Genomic DNA, 25,906 nt, shown 5'->3' with positions numbered 1-25,906 from the left:
GTTAATACATTGACAAAAAGGGATTCAAAGTGTCAAATCTTACGAGGAAGAGAGAAGAGAAACCTTCACCATCAAAAAAGTCACATTAACAATTTTAAAATTTCATTTTTGAAATGTTGATGGTGAAACTAGTATTTTAATATTGATGTCCAAATGGAAGATCCAACTATCATAATTTTAACTATACACCAGTCTTAGTATCTTGTCTTTTACTTTCCTTTATTCCAGGCTGAAAGAGATCATCCATAAGCTTTATTGACCGAGTTTACTGGCTGTCAGAACTTGAAATGAAATCTGTGTTCAAAACAAAGTCTGAAACCAGAATATACAGTACCTCTATTCGAAATGTAATGATGTAGTTTTGTTGCTGCCTTTCCGATAAACGATTAGTACAACTTTTGGCTGGTCCTCAGCCGACGTTAAATTAACAGGCAAGATAAGTCAATCAGCCTGTCCCAAGTTTCATGAATGCATGCATTCATTCATACACACTGTTGAATACTTTATATGTGCATATTATGCTGATCATTTCTGATTTCTATATATTTATTCTCAGTCATGGGGATGACTGTGTTGTTAAGATTGGTTTGTTTTGTCTGTACAGTATTATAAGTATTTTCAACATAATTTAATGTAAAGGCAGTTTCTACCTCCTCTCACCTCAACTTTGGCCAGATGTAATTTTATCTCATCCCAAATCTTACTTAAAAATGATCCCCAGATATGCTGAGAAAATAACAGAATGCTATACTAGAAGTCTAAACTTTTATATAGTTCTTGTAAGAGAATACTTACAATCAGTTCTGATTCATTTGAAGTATAGGCACTCTCATTTGATGTGTTTGTTGTAAAATCCTGTGATCACTGCATGTTTGTATAAAGAACAAGCTGCAGTAATTTAGATGAGACAACTGCAGTGCATAAAAATGGGCATACTTCTGGCATCTTATTCCTAGTACTGCTTTGACATTCTAGGAAAATTAGTACTGGACTTAATTGTCCAGTTTTTTCTGGAGTGAAGGAAAATTTTAGATTTCAGCCTATTTATATCAATTCAGTAAACTGTCCTCACTGGGAAATGTCAAACCTGATTTCTCTCATCAGGCATACTAAAGCAATCTGCCCACCCTGTGTTTCAGTTTTGCATGCAACTCTAAACCTAACAAATAGGCTTTCTGATAGAAGTGATCAATGACTTTAAATAATAAACAATCTTATGTCTTTATAAGTCACCTTTCCAAATTGAAACATGAAAGCTCCATAAAATAAGTTAATATTTTGCTCTCAGAGAAACAATATTACTTGCTTTCATTATAAATAAATAGACTTCATAGGAGACAATGATTTTTTTCAAATTAAAAAATTAAAATAATCCTATTAAAACCAAAACAAAGGTATTTTATGTTCTCACATCTTTATTATAGTATATATTTCTGGCTGAATAATAACTCTTATATTTTTATATCACAAATTTGCCTTTCAGTAACATACAATACACTTAAGGCAGATTTCCCTTCTAGATAGCCTCAGTTTCTAAACATCACGACACTGATTTATACAAACGGCGAAAATCACATAGAGGAGCATCTACTGATATCTTTTTTAGTACTTATTTTTAGATTTAAAAATTCCATAGTAAGTAGAATTCTCATAAAATTTCATTTTTGGAATAGGAAACAAACTACTACTCCCACTGTAAAATTCCTTTATCTGAGATGACTGGATGAAGTTATTATTAATAACATAACCTTTAAATTTCTGGGGAAAACCAATACTTCATATTCCTCAGAGAAGGCTCAATAGCAAGCAAAATGAGGAGCCATTATAAAATCATATTGCTAACTATTACATTAGCTCACAGTTCTACTTCTCTAATTATATGCATAACATAGCTAACAACTGCTATTTAATATATCAAGATACACCCATAAGTATCCTTTGGTTGCATTAATATCAGGAGGCTGGGCAGCACTGAAGATTCATTCTCTGGTCTTCTGGTTGTTAGTATAAATTGAAGCTTTTGAACCTATTTGGTGATCCTAATTTTGGGGCCTAAATCACAAAACCTTCAGGAGACTAGTGGCGTCAGGTAGAAGAATTTGAAGACTGGAAGGCCTGCAGTTAAGTTAGAGTAATTGTTAGCAGATCTTAGGGAAATAGGAATGCAGCCAGAATCACTTGATATTTAGTAGAAATCAAGATTCATTAAATCATTTCTCTTTCAGAAAAATATCTTTAAATCTTGTATATTTCCAAATGTTCTTTTTTAAAGAACGTATAAAATTAAGATATTTGTGAAAATAAGCCAGTTTCAAGTAAACTTGTTTCTCTTCATTGTTCCCCTTCAAAGGAATTCTTCCCACCAAACACAAATGCACTAATCTTTAGAGCAAGACAAACTCTTCTGTGCTAAATCTTTTTAACCTTTTCTTTTCATCCTCTGAGAAAAGGTCTTCTTCATTGGTTGTAGTAGATGTAAAATCATAGTCTCTGGAATGACCATTTACAAAAGTAAATAAGGGATATTTCTCCTTGGAAGAAATTTTCAGCATCTGTAACAGAAAGTACAGAAAAATCCTTTAGTGGATGCAAGAGTGCACAGTAGGACATGACGAAATCCAATGTGCTAGCCCTGAATCTCTCTTGTTAGCTTCTCTCATCTACATTTATCTAGTACCACTGTTTCACTGTTCTGGCTAACAGAAAATGAAACAAAACAGTATCCCTAACTGTAGTAAAATACTGTGAAAGACTGGTACCATTACAGAAGAAACACCATTAAACTTAGTCACAAGGTCCATTCTAATCTCAGTTCTACAACTTACCTTGATTTGACCTTGGACAAAATTACTCTACCTATCGTCTACAAAATAGGGCAAAAGAGATCCAGTCCCCTTATCTCAGAGAATTGTTAAATTGACCAAAAGCTATAATAAAAAGTTTTTAAAAGTTAAGTTTAATCTTTTCAGAGTCACTTATTTGAAAAAATATTTCTGCAGTAATTTAGTAAACATGAAAAATAATGTTCTCATACATAGTAATAATCCATACCTTACCTATCACCTTCTAAAACTATATAATTTAGAAGTGAAGAAAGTAATACCTGGAATTTTGTGGGGATACCAACAACCTTCATAACCTCTGTCAATTTGGGACTCATTAACAATCCAACAACCCATTCTAAACCACTTTAAATTTTTCTGTTAAACAAATTCTATTAAAAATTAAGACAGTTTTTATTAAAAATCAATATAAATTTTTGAATGGAATTTTTTGACAAAAATCAACTTTTCTATAGATAACCAGCCTATAAGGATTCTGAAAACTTTATGTGAATTAGAGAATGCTGAAATAATATCAACAATACCCATACATTATTAATCATGGTCAATTAATTATAATTTGTTTCTAAAGGATAATTTCAGGGGTAAAAACTAAATTCTCCCAAATGTGAATATTAAACTGCAGGATCATCAAATTTATAGGTTCTCTTGAAACATGGCTAAAATAAATATGTAGCCCTAGCGTACAGACACAATGTTTAACCTAAAATATATTCCAGTGAGACAGATACTGTGAAATACATTTTTAACTGAATGGAAATGAACCATTTAAAAACAATCAAGTACTTAGAAAAACTAGATATAATGAAAATCATAACCTATAATTCTTGCACTCCTAAAGTATACATTGCTCAAATGTATTTTATTTACATTCTACTGAAAAAAAGGAAAAATGCAGAAAATAAAAATAAGAGACAGAGGAATCTGGCATTTGATCAGGCCTCTTTCACCTCCAGCCAATGGCTGGAATACAGTCCAAAATTGTTCTCATTTTATATCCATTTAATGTCACTTGTAAAAGTCCATTATCTAACGGGCAGGTATCATTGTATCATTTTCAAATCAACACAACAAAGCTTATATTACCATCTCTTCATCCTTTCTTTCAAGATCAATAAAGAAGTCATTTGGGTTTATTAACTGCTCATCAACTATGAATCAAATCTGTGACCTAGGGCAAAATATCTGAAAGGAGCCCTCTATTCTTTAATTATAAAATGCACCTACTATTTGCAAACCCACTTGCACTGTAAGGCCCCCTTATGCATATTTATTTATTCAGACTTTGAGAATGATAATTTTTATAACTTTTCTCAATTTATTTAAAATATTTTTAAAGATTATCAACTGAAAAACATTTTAAGGTTTGCTCAAATGAAAATTTAACTTCTGTTCACACAAAAACTTGCACAACAATATTTATAGCAGCTTTATTCACAACTGCCAAAACTTAGAAACAGCAAAGATGTCCTTAAGTAGGTGAATGGATAAATAAACTGTGGTATATCCAGACAATGGAATATTACTCAGCACTAAAAAGAAACGAGCTGTCAAAGCCATAAAAGACATGGAGGAACCTTATCTGCATATCACTAAGTTAAAGAAGCCAATCTGAAAAGGTTACAAAGTATAACATTCTGACAGTATGATGTTCTGGAAAAGGCTAGTGGTTGCCAGAGATTAATAGGAAGGGAGAGATGAATAGGTGGAGTATAATTAATTTTTAGGGAAGGAAAACTATTCTGTGTGATATTATAAGGGCGGCTACATAGCATTATCCATCTGTCCAAACCCACAGAATGTATACTACCAAGAACGAACCCTAATGCAAACTATAGACTCAGGGTGATAATAATGATGTATCCAATATAGGTACATCAACTGTAACACATGTCTGGGGAGTGGGGACTTGATAGGGAGAAGGGAGTATATGGAAACCTTCTGTGCTTTTCACTCAGTTTTGCTATGAAACTATAACTGATCTAAAAAATAATGTCTATTGGGGTGCCTGGGTGGCTCAGTCAGCTAAGCATCTTGACTTTGGCTCAGGTCATTATCTCATGTTTCATGGGTTCGAGCCCCATGTAGGGATCTGTGCTAACAGCTCAACCTGGAGCTTGCTTCAGATTCTGTGTCCCCCTCTCTCTCTGCCCTTCCCCAACTCACATTGTCTCTCTCTCTCTGTGTGTGTCTCTCCAAAATAAACATTAAAAATTTTAAAAATAAAATAAAGCCTATTTTAAAAATATATATTGGATAAATATGGAAATGCCAAAGGCAACTTGAGAAATATTGCGCCAACTCTCATTTTATAAATAAGAAAATTGAGCCCCAAAAGATTTAAACTACTTTCCCAAGATTACCTAACAGCAGCAACAACCACAAAAGAGATAAACTAATAAGGAATTATTGGGACATTAGGCCTCAGTCACTTTAACATGCCTTTCAAACACTTTTCCTAGATCCTATGTACCATATCAAGAATGCTTTTTTTAGACTTGTTTTTTAAAAAAGAATAACCACTGGGGTGCCTGGGTGGCTCAGTCAGTTAAGCATCGACTTCGGCTCAGGTCACGATCTCACGCTTCATGGGTTTGAGCCCCGCGTTGGGCTCTGTGCTGACAGCTGCTAGCTCAGAGCCTGGAGCCCGTCTTCAGTTTCTGTATCTCCCTCTCTCTCTGACCCTCCCCTGCTCACGCTGTCTATTTCTCTCTCAAAAATAAATTTAAAAAAGCATTTAAAAAAATAACCATTGATTTGAAAATTCACTTCTAAGACTACCAAAAAACTGCTAGAATTGATACATGAATTCAGCAGATTTGCAGGATGTAAAATCAACATACGGAAATTGGTTGCATTTCTTTACACCAAAAATGAAGCAGCAGAAAGAGAAATCAAGAAATTGATTCCATTTACAATTGCACCGAAAGCAATAAAATACCTAGGACTAAACCTAATAACTAAAGAGGTAAAAAGTCCATACACTGAAAACTAGAAAGCTTATGAAAGAAATTGAAAAAGACTTAAAGAAATGATAAAATATTACATGTTCATAGATGGGAAGAACAANATGCAAATATATGGTATCTGTCCTTCTCTGCCTGACTTACTTCGCTCAGAATAACACCCTCAAGTTCCATCCATATTGCTACACAAGAACAAATATTTTAAAATGTTAATACTACCCAAAGCAATCTGCTTCTTCAGTGTAATCCCTATCAAAATAACACCAGCATTCTTCACAGAGCAATAAAAAACAATTCTAAAATTTGTATGGAACCAGAAAATACCCTGAGCAGCCAAAATAATGTCGAAAAAGAAAACCAAAACTGGAGGCACCACAATTCCAGACTTCAAGCTGTGTTACAGAGCTGTAGTTATCCAAGACAGCATGGTACTGGCAAGAAAAGAAACCAAACCAAACAAAAACAAAAACACAGACACATGAATCAGGAGAAGAAAATAGATAACGAAGTGGATCCAAAAACATATTCAACTAATCTTTAACAAAGCAGGAAAGAAAATCCAATGGAAAAAAGTCTCTTCAGTAAATGGTGTTGGGGAAACTGGACAGCGACATGCCGAGGAATAAACCTGGACTACTTTCTGACACCACACATGAAAACAAACAAACCAACCTCAAAATGGATGAAAGACCCAAATGTAAGACAGGAAACCATCAAAATCTGAGAGGAAAAAAACAGGCAACAAACTCTTTGACCTCAGCTACGGCAACTTCTTACTTGACATGTCTCCAGAGGCAAAGGAAACAAAAGTAAAAATGAACTACTGGGACCTCATTAAGATAAAAAGCTTCTGCACAGCAAAGGAAACAATGAGCAAATCAGCGTGGAGGATACTCATAAAATTAAAAATAGAACTATTCTACAACCCAGCAATTGCGCTACTAGGTATTTATCCAAAGGATACAAAAATGCTGATTCAAGGAGGCACATGCACCCCAATATTTATAGCTGCACTAGCATCAATAGCCAAATTATGGAAAGAGCCCAAATGTTCATTTACTGACAAAGGATAAAGAAGATGCAATTTATACACACACACACACACACACACACAATGGAGTTTTACTCCATGATCAAAAAGAATGAAATCTTTTTGTGGCAAAATCTTGCCATTTGTAACAACATGGATAGAACTAGAATATATTATGATAAGCAAAGTAAGTCACAGAAAGACAAATACCATATGATTTCACTCATATATGGAATTTAAGAAACAAAACAGATGAACATAGGGGAAGGGAAGCAAAAATAAGATAAAAACAGAAGGGGAGGCAAAGCATAAGAGACTTTTAAGTACAGGGGCACCTGGGTGGCTCAGTCGGTTGGACGTCCAACTTCAGCTCAGGTCATGATCTCACGGTTCGTGGGTTCGCGCCCCGCGTTGGGCTCTGTGCTGACAGCCAGCTCAGAGCCTGGAGCCTGTTTCAGATTCTTTGTCTCCCTCTCTCTCTGACCCTCCCCTGGTCATGCTGTCTCTCCCCCTCTCTCAGAAATAAATAAAACATTAAAAAAAAAAGACTTTTAAATACAGAGAACAAACTGTGGGTTGCTAGAGGGGAGGTGGGTGGCAGGAGGGGCTAAATGGGTGCGAGGCATTAAGGAGGGCGCTTGCTGGGATGAACACTGGGTGTTATATGTAAGTGATGAATCACTAAATTCTACTCCTGAAATCATTACATTCTATGTTAACTAACTTGGATTTAATTTTTTTAATGAAAATTTAATTCTAAAAACTTTTATCCGAAGTGAAAACTTTAGTTTTCTTCTTTTATAATCCAAGAAAGGACACACTGTCAAAAGTTTCTTCATAATGGAGAACATAAAATTTACATGAAAAAAAAATTCTAAACTAGGTTATCTATATGACATGGGGTATTATCAATTGAGATACTATACAAAATAAAAGATGACAAAAATTATTTAATAACTTGAGGAAATGGCGTATAGTGTTAAAAGAAAAAAACAGGAATATTAAGCTATATATTTATATATATTTATTTTTTTATATATTTATATTTTTACATATTTATTAATATATATAAATATATATTTAATCTCAGTTATTTTAAAATCATCTTAAATATGTATTTTCAAAAGACTAGAAGGATATAGAACAAAATATTATCTCTGAATGAAAGACTTAGTGATTTTTTTTTATACTTCTAATTTCTAAACTTTCTAACATGTATTTCTTATACAGGTAGGAGAATACCATTTTTTAAAAAAATTAAGGGGCGCCTGGGTGGCTCAGTCAGTTAAGCGTCAGACTTTAGCTCAGGTCATCACCTCACAGTTCATGAGTTTGAGCCCCACATCAGGCTCTGTGCTGACAGCTCAGAGTCTGACGCCTGATTCTGGTTCTGTGTCTCCTTCACTCTCTGTCCCCTCCTCCCCTTTACTCACGCTTTGTCTGTGTCTCTCAAAAATAAATGTTTAAAAAAATTTTTTTAAGATAACTGAATTTACGGGGCGCCTGGGTGGCTTAGTCGGTAAGGCGTCTGACTTTCGCTTAGGTCATGATCTCGCGGTTCGTGGGTTCAAGCCCTGCGTCGGGCTCTGTGCTGACTGCCAGCTCAGAGCCTGGAGCCTGTTTCAGTCTGTGACTCCCTCTCTCTATGACCCTCCCCTGCTCGCGCTGTCTCTCTCTCTCTCCTAGAAATAAATAAAACATTAAAAAAATTAAAAAAAAAAAAAAGATAACTGAATTTACTATCTCATAGTTGCTTTTCAAAAGGGAATTCAGTGGTTTGCTCAACAATAATTTTGGAATAGGCAGGTCCTCTTCTATTTTAATAACATAGTCAAAGATACTGAAGTAGCTTTATTATCTAAAAGGCAAATCATTGGGGCGCCTGGGTGGCTCCGTCGATTAAGCATCCGACTTCAGCTCAGGTCATGATCTCACGGTTCGTGGGTTCGAGCCCCGTGTCGGACTCTGTGCTGACAGCCAGCTCAGAGCCTGGAGCCTGTTTCAGATTCTGTGTCTCCCTCTCTCTCTGACCCTCCCCTGCTCACGCTGTGTCTGTCTGTCTCTCTCTCAGAAATAAATAAAAATATTTAAAATAAATAAAATAAAAGGCAAATCATTTTTCAAGAGGTCAAATAATTTATCACATTTTTCCTATGTGCTACCTTGACAGGTCTCAAAATCTACACAGGAACCAGCTGTAGGACAGAAGTTAAGCAATTTCTTCCTTCATAATGCTAGTAGGTATAAGGAAGAACAGAAGTAGAACCAGGAGATGACCTCTTCTCCCCAGGCCAAAACCTTTTCCTCTAGCCTCTACCACTGCACATGTACAATTATGCCCAGTACAGAGCAGTCTAGACCTCTGTGGTCTGTGGTCTCTATTCACCACTGTATTCGTAGTGGAGCTACACTTTATGGAGTGGTTAGGTTCTAAAGTCAGCCCATAATGTGAAAATCAAATACAATATATCAAAAATCAATATATATCAAATAACAAAATCAGTATAGTCAAAATTATCTTCAGAAGGCCTTTAAACTGTTTAAAGGGTGTCATGCATGGTTTTTTGTGTACAACCCTATTCTGTAACATGTATTAATGTACAATACACTGCAGTCTGTAGTACATAATAAACAGTATACATGGAAAAATACATTTCTATTTTATTACAAGAGTTCATGTAGTTGAACTGAAGTAAGTTAAATGTGCATATGATACTCTTCTCTGTCTTCTCACTGCTCAATCTTAAATTGCTGTAATCCAGCTTTTACCCCTCACTGTACTGAAAATACACTCTTCTAGTCCTCAAATAAGACTTTTATTAGCTCCTATTCTCTTGATATTTTTACAGCGATCACCACTGCTAAGCATTTCTTTCTGAAAATAGTCACTTCCCTTGATTTCTGTAATATTTTACTTTCCTGTTTTTCCTCCTATTTTTAAAAACTATTTCTTCTCTATCTCCTTCATTGACTCTATGCTTGCATCCCAAAATACAGATATTAATCCTTTATCTTTTCTTTATATCCTATAGTCTATTATAGATACCTCTACTATATTTCAGTCATTTCTCTGTTAGGCTTTGTTATTATCCATGTTTGTAGAAACTGAAATATTGAGGAATTAGGTGACTTCTGCAAGTTCACGGAGCTAGAAAGTCATAGAGCCAGGATTTAAGCTTAAGTGGTCTGGTTCTGTTATAACCACTATACTATACCGCCTCCTACAGTAAGTGGAGGCATGCTGCAGTGTCAATGCAAACTGATTTATCAAAATAAAATGACCATTTCTGCCTCCCAAAATTAGCTACCTTCCAAACTTCTCTAGGTTTCTAACATTGGTAACATATTTATACTAGTTAGGAACGGTTTTTGTTGCCAGCTGACAAAAAGCAAAATAAAATAAAAAACCGCAATGGTTTTAGGTAATAGAAATTGTTTTCATTGCATAAAAGTCTGATTGCTAGCTTTGGTTAATTGATGTCAGACAGTTTCTACAATTCTCTTGGCCTTTCCCTCGTGATCACACAGGACTGCTGAAATCCCAGGTGTTGAATTCACATTCAAGGCAGGGACAGGTAGATATAAGGGGAGTGACAGAACCACATCTATATCTATCATTTCATCAGAAGAGCAAAAATCTTCCCAGAAGCTTCCAGCACACACCCACTTATATTTCACTGAACAAACTGTGCTTAAATACAAGGGAGACCAAGAAAAATGAGTGGTTAAGTAGGTGTTCTATTATACCAAATAAAATCAGGATTCTCTTAGCAAAAACAAAAACAAACAAAAGGTGGATATTGAACAGGTAACTAATGGTGCTTATACACCATTCAAAAGGAGAACTTGTGATAAAACTAAAACAGGGTGATGTGATAAGGAAGCACTTGAAGCCTTCTGTATATTGTGTGGTCAGAAAAGTCCATGCCAAGACCCAAATAACAAGTCACATGTAAGAGTTCTAGGAGAAGAGCACTCCAGGTACGAAGGACTAGGATGCCAGTACCCTCAGCACATTCAAAGAACAGAAAGAAGGCTAGAATGGGTCAAGGGTAGAGGAAAAGAGGAAGACAGACTGGTATACAAGAGCAAGATCACCCAGGCCCTTGTGTGTCACATGAAATATTCTTCCTCCTACTATTCTACCATAAACATCCTGTAACATTCTACTGGAGTGTTTCTGCTCATGATGTTGCTATCATCTAGCCACCCTTCATGCTTCCTTTCTGACCAGAGAAAATCAGTCCTCAAAATTCCAGCCCAAGTTACACTGCCAAGCACCTCAGTCTGAAGTGAGTATACCTTTCTCCAAAGTCCTACAGAATTGTCTCGTATAGCACAAAGATTACAAACGTGGACTGTGGAACTTAGACTCTGCTCAAAACCTGGCTAATACTTTCAAACTATCTGACCCTGGGCAAGTTACTTAACTAGAGGGACTCATTTTCCTCAGCTACAAAATGTCAGTATTGATAGCATCTATGTTACTAAGTTATGATGATTAAATCAGTTAATATATGTAAAGTACTCAGATTACCTGACCTCTAATATGTTGGCTCTTATTATTGTCATTATTATCATAATATTTTCTGGCATTTACTAAATATATTTTTGTAGTCATTTATCTTTAATATCTATTTCATGTCTTCCCAATTAAACAATAAGTCCCTGAAGATTTTAAAAGAAATCAGAATTCTTGGGTCACCTGGGTGGCTTAATTGGTTAAGCATCTGACTTTGGTCAGGTCATGATCTTGCAGTTCGTGAGTTCAAGTCCCACATCAGGCTCTGTCCTGACAGCTCAGAGCCTGGAGCCTGCTTCAGATTCTGTGTCTCCCTCTCTCTCTCTGCCCCTCCCCAGCTTGCACTCTGTCTCTGTTTCTCTCAAAAATACATAAAGTTTAAAAAAAAATTTTAATCAGAATTCTTATCATTAAATCCCAGAAGTAAAAAAGACCTATGAAAGAAAAATATCCTGCAGATTTCACTTGGAGAATATAGAACTAGAAGGATGGGAAATAAAATCATCAACATAAATCTGACACACTAAGGTGTATACAAAAAGACATTTACCAAAATAGTGATAGGTATGAGAAACTGTGTACCATTGGGAGAGAATGGTAGTACTTGTTCTAGAAGAAGAAGCAAACTTATTCTCTGACTTTGTGAGATGAAAGAGTAAAAGTCAAATAGAGAATAATTCTAACTCAATATAAGAAGTGCTTTACTGGGGCGCCTGGGTGGCTTAGTCAGTTTAGCGTCCGACTTTCGCTTAGGTCATGATCTCGCGGTTCGTGGGTTCGAGCCCCGCGTTGGGCTCTGTGCTGACTGCCAGCTCAGAGCCTGGAGCCTGTTTCAGTCTGTGACTCCCTCTCTCTCTGACCCTCCCCTGCTCACGCTGTCTTTCTCTCTCTCCTAGAAATAAATAAAACATTAAAAAAAAAAAAGAAGAAGTGCTTTATTAACAACAGGGGTCTGTCCAAAAATTGAAAAGACCTCCAAGAAAAATAACTAGCTCATCATTAGCTGAAATGAAGTCTAGATAGTCAACTGTCTGGACCATGTGGATTGATGTATAAATAGAAAACTGTATAGAATAGTGCTTATGATCTTGTATTCCTAAGTTAAATTGTCTGAGGTTTGAATCTCACCACCACCATTTATTAGTGGTAACCTTTGTGAAGGTTACTGAACTTTTATAAGATCCTCATGTATACAAGTGGATAACAGTACCTCCCTCAGAAGGTTTGTGTTGGTTAAATGAGATAATGTATATTAAGTATCAGATATATGGTAAGGACTCCACAGATGTTAGCTTTGGACTGAATAACCTCTAAGATCTCTTAGATATCTAGGATTCAATAGCTGTAATATAAATTTTGTTCTGGGGCTCCTGGGTGACGTTGGCTAAGGTCATGATCTCGTGGTTCACGAGTTCAAGCCCCACATCTGGCTCTGCTAAGAGCTCAGAGCCTGGAATCTGCTTAAGATTCTGTGTCTCCCTCTCTCCCTCTCTGCCCCTCCCCTGCTTGTGCTCTGCCTCTCTCTATATAAAAAATAAATAATAAAACTTAAAAAATTCTTAATGTTTTATTTCTGAGAGAGAGAGAAAGAGAGAGAGAGAGAGAGACAGCATGATCAGGGGAGGGTCAGAGAGGGAGGGAGATAACAGAATCTGAAACAGGCTCCAGGCTCTGAGCTAGCTGTCAGCACAAAGCCTGACGCAGGGCTCGAACCCACGAATCATGAGATCATGACCTGAGCCAAAGTTGGACACTTAACCAAATGAGCCACCCAGGCGCCCCTAATAAAACATTTTTTTAAAAATTTGTTCTGCAGCTAGAGGACAACTAGCCTCTTGTAAATATTTTTTCCTGTGTTGACATCCATTCCACAACCAAATGATTAACTTCCTAATACTCACATTTTAATTTGAGATCTTTTGGCCTCAAGCATCAGTAAAAAGAGGAAGAATTTTTACAAGACAGCAGAGCAGAGGAGATATCTAAGTTCAGGGATTGGGATAGAGATGTGATGGCAGGATATTTTTGAAAAGTGAGCAAGTTTACACCACAGAACTTGGAGAGGAAGATTATATAAAGGCTCAAAAATGGGTGAGACACAAAACTGAAAACAAGGAAACTCAACTGAAAGCCTCTATAGACTCCGTTCCCAGATCCTCTTTACAACCCCCTTCTCTGCTCTATAGTAACCATCCTACACACAGCAAAATAAAGATGTATTCTTTGGAAAAATTAAATAAAGATACGGCCTTTTTAGTACACCAGGCCCAGTAATGACTAAAAGCTAAAGAATGAAGTGACTCTAGAATATTACACTGTAGGGTTTTCAGTATCCTTCACTTCTCGGTCCTACAGCACCAGCAAGCAACATACATTCCACAGGGAGATGACAGAACTCCCCTCTGAAAAAAAGGAAGCAACTCTAGAGAAAAGATAAGCACTTACTAACACTTGGAGGTCACCCAATGAAAAGGCAAGCTCATCACCTGAACACCCTACTATGAAAATCACCAGCTAACAAGCTATGCTCAAACACACAGAACTTCTCCTCACCTCTTTAGTGCCTCATTCTTAAGTATAAACACACGGCAGTTATTTGAAAGAAGGCATCCAAAGGAGAACTGGAAGATTAAACAGAAACAACAACAAAAACAAACAAACAAAAAAGGATCCAGAAAGAAATAGAAACAGCGAAAGAAGCAGGCAGAAGAAAATTTCAAAATTACTATAATTAACTTCCTTGGGGAGAAGAGAAAATACATCCATTGAAAAAGAAGAGAATACAACAGAAGAAATAGGTGAAAATATACTGGATTTGCTATAACTCAATTACTGAGCTCCTTGCTAATTTGTAAGACAAACTTATAACAAAATCTCTTTAATTCATTCCTTCAACTATTTATTCCTCCAGTATGACAGGCAGTTTCTAGGCACTGGGGAAACAATAATATATAAAACCAACAAATACCCCTTACTGAGATTACATTCCAGTAAAGTAGAAAGGTGGTAAATAAATTAAATATGCAGAATGTGTTTATAGATGATATAGCAGAGTGCATGTGTGTACACTTAAATGAACATGCTAAGGACAAAAAATAAAACAAGGAAAAAGAGAAGTAACAATTACAAAGGGTGGCCAAGGAAAGGGCTAAGAAGGTGACAGGTAAGTGAAGACCTAAAAGAAGTTAAGGAGGGAACCATGAGAATATCTGCAGGAAGAGAATTGCAGGCATAGGAAAACAAGCAGAATCCTTGAAACATAAGGACACCTAGCATTTTCAAGAGGCCAGTGGGGTTGGACTCGAGAGAAGAAGAGGATGAGGTCAGAGAGGCAAGGCAGGTGGAGGGAATTTCCACTTATAGAAAGCTTAATAGGTCACTGGAAGAGTTGTGGGCTTTTACACTGAGTGAGTTAGAAAGCAACTATAGGGTTCTGAATTTTAAAAAGTAACAATGTTAGTTACTTTTTAAAAAATTTTCCATGTTAGTTATATTTTAACAAAATCACTTAGTCCGCTGTATGGAAAAGATACTGTGTAGACAAAACAAAGGACAGCAGTTAAGAAGCCACTGCAGTAATACCAAGGAAGATATGATGGTGGACCAGGGTAATAATGGTAATAGTGAGAAATCATCGAATTCTAAATATATTGTAAAGGAGAGATGATAGAATTTGCTGACGGATTGGGCATAAGGTGTGAAACAGAACAAAGGATCCAAGGATGATTCCAAGTTTTTAGACTGAATGACCAGAATAGTGCAGCTGTCATTTATAGAGTAACCAAATTCTTTTCATTTGGTTTATTTTACTTTACTTGTATAAATTTGCTGATGTAAAATTTCTTTGGCTGGATTTAAGATAAAACTGTAATGCCACGTTCCCTTCTATACAGAGTCATGTGGTAAAAACTCCAATGAAATAAAACTAATTTTGTTAGGATTTCTAAAGTGGATTTTTAAAATTTACAGTTATATTTTACAACTTAAAGGAGAAAATTAAAATAAGTATTTTATAAACATAATTATTTAGAAGGTCATGATGAGATAACCATGCCACCAACAACAATCATTAAGAAATGGAAAAAAATAGGTAAAGCAACTTTTAGAAAGTAGTTGAGAGCAACCAAGAAAAGGATGTCCTGAGAAGTGAAGATCTTAGGGGACGTATATCAAGAAGGGACAGAAGCCAAGGGGCGTCTGGGTGGCTCAGCTGGTTGAGCATTCGGCTCTTGGTTTTGGCTCAGGTCATGGTCTCATGGTTTGTGAGTTGAGCCTTGCATCAGGCTCCATGCTGACAAAATGGAGGCTGCATGGGATATTTTCTCTCTCTCTCTCTCCTCTCTGCCACTCCCCTGTTCTCGCTCTCTCTCAAAATAAATAAAAACTTTAAAAAAAAAGAAATGCCAGAACACAATGGAATAAATATCTTTAAGGTACTGAACAAAAAACTGCTAAAACAGAATTTTATGCAGCAAAAATATCTTTCAGTAATAAAGACAACCTCTTCATCGTTCCTTCCCCTCCCAAACAATTCATTTCTAAAGCCACTAGATGCGGCTGGACAAAAAAGGCATCCATGCCAGGGTCAGAGAAGTCATCCTGGTCTACTGAGTATATGAAAGCCAGACTAGAACCTGGCAGATACTACTTTAGTCAACTGATCAAAGTTAACATCACCAGTAAAAAGACAAATTGAAATAATGTGCCAACCACTAGGATGCAGCAAGAACACACAGTATTACTTCTGTGATATACCAGAAGCATAAACTGAAAAATCCTGAGGAAACATCAGGCAAACCCAAATTGAGGGGATAATCTATAAAATTATCAAAAGTATCTTGTAAAACTAAAGCCAAAAACAAAAGTGCCCATAATCTTTGAAAAAATCAAGGTCATGTGAAAGTCAAGGAAAGATGAGGAACTATTCTAGATTAAAAGAGATTCACTGTATATAAATGCAACACATTATTCTGATAATGCAACACACTATAGCTTTTTGCTATACAGAGCATTACTGGGACAGTTAGAAAAAGATGAATAGTTTCTGAGAATTACATGGTAATAATGTACAGTGCTACTTTCCTGATTTTAATAGTTGTATCTTGGTTAGGTAAAAGAATGTCTTTAGGAATTGCACACTCAATTTTTCAAGGGTTTTGGGCATCGTGTTGGCAACTAATGATTCTCAAATGGCTCAAGAAAAAATTATTTGCACTATATTTACAACTTTTCTGTAAGATTGCTTTTATTTTAGTTTTTTAATGAAGACAAAATAAAGTTATAATCAAACAAAAACTGAGAGAATTTATCACCAGCAAACAACACTAGAAGAAACAGTAATGGAAATTCTTCAGAGAGAAACACAATGATCCCAGAAAGAAACAAAATAATACATGAAAGAATGAAGGCCATCAGAAACGGTAATATTGACTTATGTTTAAAACAAAATGCTTTGTGGAGTTTAAAATATATGTAGGATTAAACTATACAACAAAGAATGAAAATAGACTTTAAGGAAAAAATATTACTAGAGATAGAGGGTCATATAATTATAAAAGAGTCAATTCAGTAAGACCTAATAATATTAAATTTGTATGTAACTAATAACAGCCTCAAAATATAAAACAAAAAGCAAGATAATTTAAAGGAGACAAACCCACAATTACAATTGGAAACTTTCATCATATCTTTTACATACTATGCAGGAACAAAAAGGATATGAAAGATTTTTAACAACACGATTAACTACTTAGAGACAAGAGGGAGGAAGGAGATTGTCAGAGACAAGATTAAAAAGAACTATGCCATAGAGGTGCTGAAGTCTGAAGAAGTAGAAAATGAAAAGAGGGATGTTTTATTGATATTTTTAATTTTTAATTATTTTTACATTTAAAAAATTTTTTAATGTTTATTTAGTTTTGAAAGAGAGTGAAAGAGCATGAGCCAAGGAGGAGCAGGAAGAGACAGAGACACAGAATCTGTAGTAGGATCCAGGCTCTGAGCTGTCAGCACACAATGCAGGGCCATAAGGTCATGACCTGAGCTGAAGTCAGATGCTTAACTGACTGAGCCACCCAGGCACCCCAGGAAGGATTGTTTTCGATGCACTCCCAGTAAACCTGACTTCATCATATTCACCTGACTTTAAAATTTTCCACTTCTCTCAATTCTCCCAGTTCATTTGCCTCCTTATCCACAGAGATTCCATGATTGACCATTTCAATGAATAAAAGATACTCCTAACTCTATCTGAAATTCTGCTGTCTCTATCATGCCAAACTCTATTGCTCATTTCATCTGCTCCCAATTCAAGGTTTTGAAGCATTCTTAAAGCAAGTCATGAAACTCTATCAATTAATAAGTTCATTATAGTAAGAAGACCCTGACTGTTCTCTTGCTGATTTTTACTAACTGTTTGGTAGATTCAAATAGGGCAGATTTCATAAATGAGGTTAAACTTTTATCTGGATCTTAAGGAAAATACAATGAGTATATCTTGTAAAATGTTTTTGCACTCACCAAATTAAATTGTTTCCTATTTTTTTTGCCCATAAACTATTTTTTAATGGAACTTAAAATTTTTGTTATGCATTTAATTGTGGATTTAATGTCTATTTTGTCCACTTTGACTACAAGTTCATGAAGCCAGGAGTCACAACTTTCTTGTTCACCACTACATACCCAATTCTAGATAGTCATTCAGCAAACTCAGTGAATTCTCACTATGGACCAGGCACTGTTCTAGAAGTTTTGGGATACATCAGTGACCTAAATAGGCAAAACATTCCTGCCCTTGTGAAGTTTATATTCCACTGGGGAAGACAGATAATAATAAATATAACAGGTAAATACATAATATAATATATATAAGGTAAATTATATAGTGTATTAGAAAGTAGTTAAGTGCTAAGGGAAAAAAAATGACAAGGTAAGAGGGAATGGTAGGGAAGACTGTTTAAATACGGTTGTCAGATGAAGCCTCATTGAGGAGACATCTGAGCCAAGACTTAAATGAAGCAAGGGAATCAGTCCTGCAGACATCTGAGGGCAAAAAGCATCACATTCCATTGCAAAGGCTCTAAGATAGGAGCCTGCCTATTAGGTTAGACATCTTCAAGGAAGCCAACATGGCTAAAGCAGAATGAAAGAGGGTAGAGTAAGAGATGAGGGGTTAGGGTAAGAGAGTGGGGCATGGAGACACACATCATCTGAGGCCTTGGAGGATTTGGTAAGAACTGTTTTACTTGTAAGTGAACTGGAAAGTCCATGCAGGTTTCTGAGGAGAGGAGTAAGTGTGCTTTAAGTTTTAAAAACATCAGCAAGGCTGCTGAACCGAGAAAAGGTTCAGCGGGAAGGGAGCTTAGAAACAAATTAGACCATTGCAGACCACTATAGTAGCAGCAGAGGTATGAAAAGTGGTTTGGTTCTAGATTTATACTGAACATATAATTGGTTGTAGGACAGGAGAGATAGGAAGGAGGTAAGGATAACTCCGAGGCTTTTGGTCTTAGCAGATAGAAGGATAAATTTGCCCTTAAATGAGATGAGAAAAATTATGAGCAAAACAGCTTGAAAAGGAGGGGCGTCTGGGTGGCTTGATTGGTTAAGCCTCTGACTCTTGATTTCAGCTCAGGTCATGATCTCACAGTTCGTGAGACTGAGTCCCACATCAGGCTCTGTGTTGACAGCATGGAATCTGCTTGGGATTCTCTCTCTCTCCCTCTTTCTGCCCCTCCCTCACTCATGCTTCTCTCTCTCTCTCTCTCTCTCTCTCAAAAATAAACAAACATTAAAAAAAGAAAAAGAACTGGCTTGAAAAGGAAGATCAGGAATTTGATTTTGTATATGCGCATGAGACATACAAGGGATGCTGAACGGCAGCTGGACATGTACAATTCATGAATGGCAAGAGGTGGGGAACCAGAGATACGATCTTGGTCTTAGCTGACTTATAACTGATATTTAAAGCTGTCTGACTAGATGAGAGCACCAACATAAAGAAGACATGAGAACTAAAGAGTAAGCTGTGGGGTGCTCCAACATGAAGAGACTGGGAAGAAGAGCAGACAAAGGAGAATTGAGACGGAAAACCTAGTGAAGAATGAGAAAAACCAAGACAGTGGTTGTAGAAGCCAAATGAAGAAGGTGTATAAAGGTGCAGTGGGTGTTCAGCTGTGCAAATACTAACATTAGGATAGGTAGGATGAAGACTAAGATATAACTAATGGACTCAGCAATGTGGGGGGCATCAGTGACCCTGAGAGGACCTTTGGTGGAGTGGAAGGGGTGAGAGCATTCAAATCTCTTGTTGACTAAATGAATCACCATATAAAGAGCAATTAAATTTTTTCTCCTAGACACTTAAATGTAAAGCAGACTTGTTTTTGGACTCTCCTTTTCACTTGCCCTCAAGTCCCAGTGGCTGCTTGGTCTTCTAGATTCTACTTTCACAGACTCTCTGAATACAGTTCCTTCCTCTCCCATCCTACAGCTCTGTCCTCATCCACGGCTTTGAAGAAGGCATTACAAAGCAATGAAGAAAGGTTAGACTTTTTAATAAAGAATGCTAGAACCAATTATTCATGTTTTTTTTTAAAAAAAAGATACATAACTTAAGACATATCCAAGTTCTAAATGTGAAACATAAAACTTTACTCCTTTTGGAAGAAATGTAGGAAAATGTGGGGCTCCTGGGTGGCTCACTTGATTAAGAGGCCAACTCTTAGTTTTGGCTCAGGTCATGATCTCATGGTTTGTGAGTTTGAGCCCCATGTCAGGCTCTGCACTCACAGCTCAGAGCCTACTTGGAATTCTCCCTCTCTGCCCCTCACCTGCTAGCTCTTTCTCTCTCTCAAAATAAACATTTTTTGAAAAGAAAAGAAATCGGNATGACTTTGGCTATTACATTTTTCTTTGGTACAAAATTCAAAACCCATAAAGAAAAATATTTACTAATTTGACTAAAATTAAAGTTATCATTGACAAGTGAAAACAGTAGCCTAGGAGAATATATCTGCAAACACTGAGCCAACAAGCGATAGTATCCAGAATTATAAATTTGATTTGATTTTCTTCAAAACAAATAGCCTTATAGAGAATTAGAGAAAGGAAATGAGTAAGAAACTCACAAAAGAGGAACCAATGGAACAATAAACTTTGAGAAGACATTCAATTTCACCATTAATCAGAGAAATACAAATTAAAGCTACAAAGAGATACTATTTATATACATGAGATTGGTTAAAAATGTAAAAGTTTTACAATATCAAGTGTTCATATGGAGCATTGGAAATTTTCATATACTGTTGGTATGATAACTTTGGAGAGCATTTGACAATATCTAACAAATCTAAAAATATGCATGCCATGTGACCCAGCAATTCCACTCCAGCATAATCTAGAGTATCTTAATATAATTCCAGTTAAAGTAGTACACATGCAAGAAGAGATATGGATAAGAATATTCTTATAAACATTATTTATAATTAAAAAAATGGAACAAGCTGGATGACCATCAACAAAAGACAGTTTAAATAAAAAGCATATCGCAGAATGTGCTATTATTCAGCAATTAGGAATAAGCTAGACCAAGACACATAGATATAATCTCTAAGTCACTATTAAATGAAAAAGCAAGTTGTAAGATATATACATTTTTATATAAACATATCATTAATGATAAGTTTAATAACATACAAAGCAAAACATGTTGTTTATGTATATATGAAGTGTGAGTATTATATACTAATTTAGGATAGTAATTACCACTGGGAAGGAAGGAAGGGAATGAGATTGGGGAAGGTTAATACAATTCAACTATATATTTTTTTTCCCCTTAAGCTCAGTGGTAACACATGGGTATTTATTATGTTATTCTCTGTATTTCTGTATGCTTGAAATTTAAAAAGCTAATAAAATCAACATACTACTAAAGTACAAACCTCAGCCTGGCATTCAAGACTCTCCACGATATTATTCCAACCTCCTTTTCTAGCCTCATCCTTTGCTATTTCCCATAGCAGTGTTTTTCAAGCCTTGGACATGTATATGCCTCCTTCATTATTTTTGTTATGTAATCCATCTCTGTTATAATTAATGATTATTTTCCTTTTCATAGTTTTTAACATAAATAGCCTTTTACAAATCACTATCAGGAAATCATGTTTAAATTGCCAGTTACATTTTTCTAATACGATTATAAACAAATATATAAGTATTAAGATATTTACCCTGGTGCCACCTAAAAACGTCAAGTATCACACTTTGGGTCATACTCTCTTACACCAGTAGTTCTCACATTTGGTGTACAAGACGACTTGGGAGGGAGGCTTTCTAAACTGGAAACTCCAAGCCACATGGGACCTTAATTTAGGCGGTAAGAAGACAGAAAGCCTACCTACATGTACCCTTGGTACCTAACAAATTGGACTATTTGCCATTCTCTAGAAGAGCTCTCTACGTTTTCCATTTTCAATACCTTTTCTCTTGTTATTTCCTCTGCGTGGAGTACCCTTCCTTCTCCTTAATAAGCCAGTAGAAATTAAGATTACACTTTAAGGCTCAAATTAAATATCACCGTCACAGTAAAGAACTGTGACTTGGATGTGACATTGCTCTCATTTCAACATCCTTCCTTCCGCTATCAATTTATTTCTAGTTCTGTATGGGTGCTTATCATATTCAATGTAATGTATGTCTACCTGTCTTATTCCCTCTCCTGGCCTATAAATGCTACTCGAGGGCAGAAGCCTTAGACCTGTTCAAAAGTAGGGATTATAGCTTGGTCATTTTATGCTTTCAACATGGTAGTTACTCAGATACTTGCTGGGCTGAGCTCTGCTAAACGGTGAATTAATTTCACAATAATTTATTAACATTTTAAAAATCATGTAGTAGAAGGCATTAGAATATTCATATAGCATTACAAATTAAACATGAGAATCTAGGCTACCTAGCTTCATTTTCAAAATGAGACAACTGAAATTATATCCTATATTGAAACAAATAATTTAAGTTGTTTTAATTTTTAAAGAGAAAAAAATAACAGTGTCACCAAAAAAATGCCAAGTTCTGTTTTTAAGGAGAAAAGGAAAACTGTTTAACTTACAGCCTTCCAAGCAAAAGTAAATGATCAGGTTATTAATCGACAAAGAGAGTTTTTGACACTGCCACAAAAATACTACTAACTTAAGAACAACCCTATTACTAAAGCAAAGTTAATGGACTCCGGCAAAATTATCAGTACTTCCACATGATATTTCAGTATTGTTTCCCTTTGCTTTAATATTGCATAATTACTCTAATGCACCATGAGCAATAATTTCTAAATATTTTTCCCATGTAAAAACCAGAATATAGATATAAATAGGTTACATATGTGTATATAAACCACAAAAACTATCTGCTTTAGTCAGAAAATATCAACATGTAACTCATTTCTGAATCTTGTTTTTTCAATTTGGTAATAATAATTTGGTTTGTTTCTATTCCAGGGATAGACTTTTACTGTTCTAAACATACTTATTTTCACTTGTTAGAAAATAAATTAGTGGAAACAGAAACAAGACTTTCTAATGGGAAATGATGGTCAACATCAATCTATATTACGATATCATCTGGATTGGTGTATTTCAGCACATATTTTACATGATACTTTATAAAGACAGAACTGTCAAACAAAAATAGTCAAGTGTATATACTAACTTCAAGTAATGAAAGGGGGTAAAATGGAGAACACACATTTTGTTACATTCACGTGTCCTTCTGGGTTAAAAAAGGAGAAAGAAAAGAACAATTCTGAGAAATGAGAAGTAAAGAAAGGTTCCTATGTGTCTCATTTTCTCCTCTCATTCACTTTTCTGTCATGTTCCTGTTAATTTTCATCTTTTACATGGCAGGTCAAGTAAACTAAACTTAGCTTATATGAAACTTCTTATTTAACTTTTTCATTTTTTTTTTTTTACATTGTAAAGATCAAATTTCAACCCACATGTCCATTTTCCAGAGTGAAACTAATTGGAGGTTAAAGTAGTAATGAGGTATACCCAAGCTCAACTTAAAAATTCCCAAAAATGATTCTAGTATTGGTTCTGTTTACCATAAAATGATAGCCTATAACTACTGATACTAATAAAGACAGCCATCCAGTTATGCTTACTTCCTAAATAAGTAATCCTTCTCATTTTCTACAGTACCAAGACTTTCAGTACTATAGACCTTAAGGTTCTCTAAATGTTTTATCAGTACTCAAGGACCCCCCCCCCCAAAAAAAGCAGAAATTTAAAGGTAATGAGAGAGAGTTAAATAAACCTATTTCAAAGATCCTATAAGTAGAATAGATCAGATTAGACAAGTTTATTGGAAGATAACAACACAGCTCATTTTATAAAGCAGTTCTGAGAAATCCAAAAATACCATTTCTCTTTAAAAAAAAATCAAAGAAGCACTTGAACTAACAAGAAATAATGCACAATTTGGCTTGATCAAATACTTCATTAATTTTTTTCTACCCCCTAAGGTATTGCCCTTTTAAAATCCTCTTCAAATAAAATATAACCTAATTGCTTGCACATGGCTACAGTTTGCAAAGGGATTTTTATTTCAACAGTGCCACCTAGTGGGGCAATTGATACTTTCAGCCAGTTGGTTTTATTAGTCTCAAAGGCTAGGAGTCTCCAAATTGTTTTACTTTCTGGTTCACAGTATTCCTAATAATATTAATATTCAAGGGGAAATTTTACAAAAGAATAATTTACAGATTGCTGTCCTCTGATAGGCTATCTCTAATAAAAATTAGGTCATTTATAAATAGAATATTTTAAATAAAATTACCTTAGTGATTTCTTCAGATGCTCGCTTGAAGTCCTGAACATTTCGACAGTAAAATCCTATTGTACAGCTAGGATCCATTTTTCGAAATGACATCTTTTTGGGAGAAGGGCAGTGGAATGTCTGTAATTTTAAAAGTTCTTTCGAATTAATTTAGTTTTATTTGACAGACTTCAGTATATACAAAATATAACTTAATTTAAAATTTCCCATCTAGCTTTTCTCAAAATTGTAAATATACTTTCAAACAGTGTTTTAGTCTATCCTATGCAAATGGTCCTTCCCACTCCCCAAGGCTATAAAACATGACAACCAACTCTGTTTACATTCAGTTCACCAAATCTCCACTGTATGTGACATTAGTGCCATTCCACAGAAGAAAAGAAGTGTGTCAAAAGGGGTATGCATTTCGAACACTTGCAGAAGGGAGGGAAATGTGCCACCAAAAAAGACATACATAAGCTAGTACAAGGTTTAGAATTAAGTTAGCTATTTCTATGAAAGTTCAATCAAGCCTGTTTTTTTTTTGAGATATTTAATGTTTAAAACTGTTTTGATAAGGAAATCAAGACATTGTAAACAAATACACAAACTCATGTAAATGTTCCATAATGATATAAAAATAGGTCGACTTGAGAATTTTAGCAACTGACACAATTCGTACATACTTGCATATTCTCCCAACTCAACTCACTCTTCTACTATCCTTTAAGTTCTTGTTTATTCCCATATGGGACACAGTTGAAAACTGTTCTGTTATGGTCCTTGCTCTCCTTACCAGTCTTCCTGTCCCTTAGTTCGCTTTTCTCATGTGGTCACAGTTCCACAGATATAAATTGGCTAGGGAGGCTGCACTAGCCTCTCTACTCTTGCAAATGGGATATGGCTAACTAGTAGAGTCTGGGGTCTTCAGAAAATAGAAAATAAAAAGGTAGAATATAAAGCTAATCATTCCAGGGGCACCTGGGTGGCTCAGTTGGTTAAGCATCCAACTTTTGATTTTGGCTCAGGTCATGAGATTGAGCCATGTCAGGCTCCACACTGGGCATGAAGCCTGCTTAAGATTCTCTCCCTCTTCCTCTGCCCCACTTGCATGCACNTCTGTATCTCTCTCTTTCTCTGACCCTCCCTGCTCATGTTGTCGCTCTCTCTCTCTCAGAAATAAATAAAAAACATTACAAAATTTTTTTAAAAAAGCTAATCATTCCAACGTTCTGGTGCTTTGCTTAAAAGATTTTTTTTTAAAACTGCTTGAATGCTCAGAGATCTTGTCCTTAAAAATCACTGATGCTACTACCAAAGTCTGTTTTGGCATGTATAAAAAAAGGTTGTATGTAAAAAGGGAAGACCATAAAAATATATAGATATATATAGTCATATTTATTTACATTTGTATAAATAAACTCTGTAAGGATATACCAAAATTGGGATGCCTGGGTGGCTCAGTTGTTTAAGCATCCAGCCCTTGGTGTTGGCTCAGGTTATGTGGCACTGATGAGATCATCAGGTCATGATCTCACGATTCATGAGTCCAAGCCCCATGTCAGGCTCTGCTCTATCAGCACAGAGCCTGCTTGGGATTCTCTCTCTCCCTCTCTTTCTACCCCTCCCCTCTCAAATAAATAAAAATTTTTTTTAAAAGGATATGCCGAGTTTACAGGAGAGAGAGAGAGAACTGGGCAGATGGGAGACGGCTGTGAGAAATTCTTTGTTACAC

At 35.6% G+C, this 25,906-nt stretch overlaps 1 protein-coding gene across 6 annotated transcripts in view; it reads right to left on the bottom strand.

Annotated features, from left to right (window-relative positions):
• Positions 1 to 1,395: 1,395 nt before the first annotated feature.
• ATG4C (autophagy related 4C cysteine peptidase) overlaps positions 1,396 to 25,906 on the bottom strand; it is a 92,344-nt gene continuing 67,833 nt past the window's right edge. For all 6 annotated transcript variants that reach the window (XM_077768108.1, XM_077768104.1, XM_077768103.1 and 3 more), the window contains 2 exons: positions 24,193 to 24,312; positions 1,396 to 2,552 (listed from right to left, as the gene is read on the bottom strand). In XM_077768108.1, coding sequence (XP_077624234.1) covers positions 2,385 to 2,552; positions 24,193 to 24,312 — 288 coding nt within the window. In that variant the 3' untranslated portion in view covers positions 1,396 to 2,384. The remainder of the gene's footprint in view (positions 2,553 to 24,192; positions 24,313 to 25,906) is intronic.

Source organism: Crocuta crocuta, unplaced genomic scaffold, assembly GCF_008692635.1.
Source record: "Crocuta crocuta isolate KB4526 unplaced genomic scaffold, BGI_CrCroc_1.0 scaffold85, whole genome shotgun sequence".
NCBI classification, from domain to species: domain Eukaryota; kingdom Metazoa; phylum Chordata; class Mammalia; order Carnivora; family Hyaenidae; genus Crocuta; species Crocuta crocuta.
Note: the sequence above shows the minus strand (reverse complement) of the source record. Positions and strands in the feature narration are given on the sequence as shown.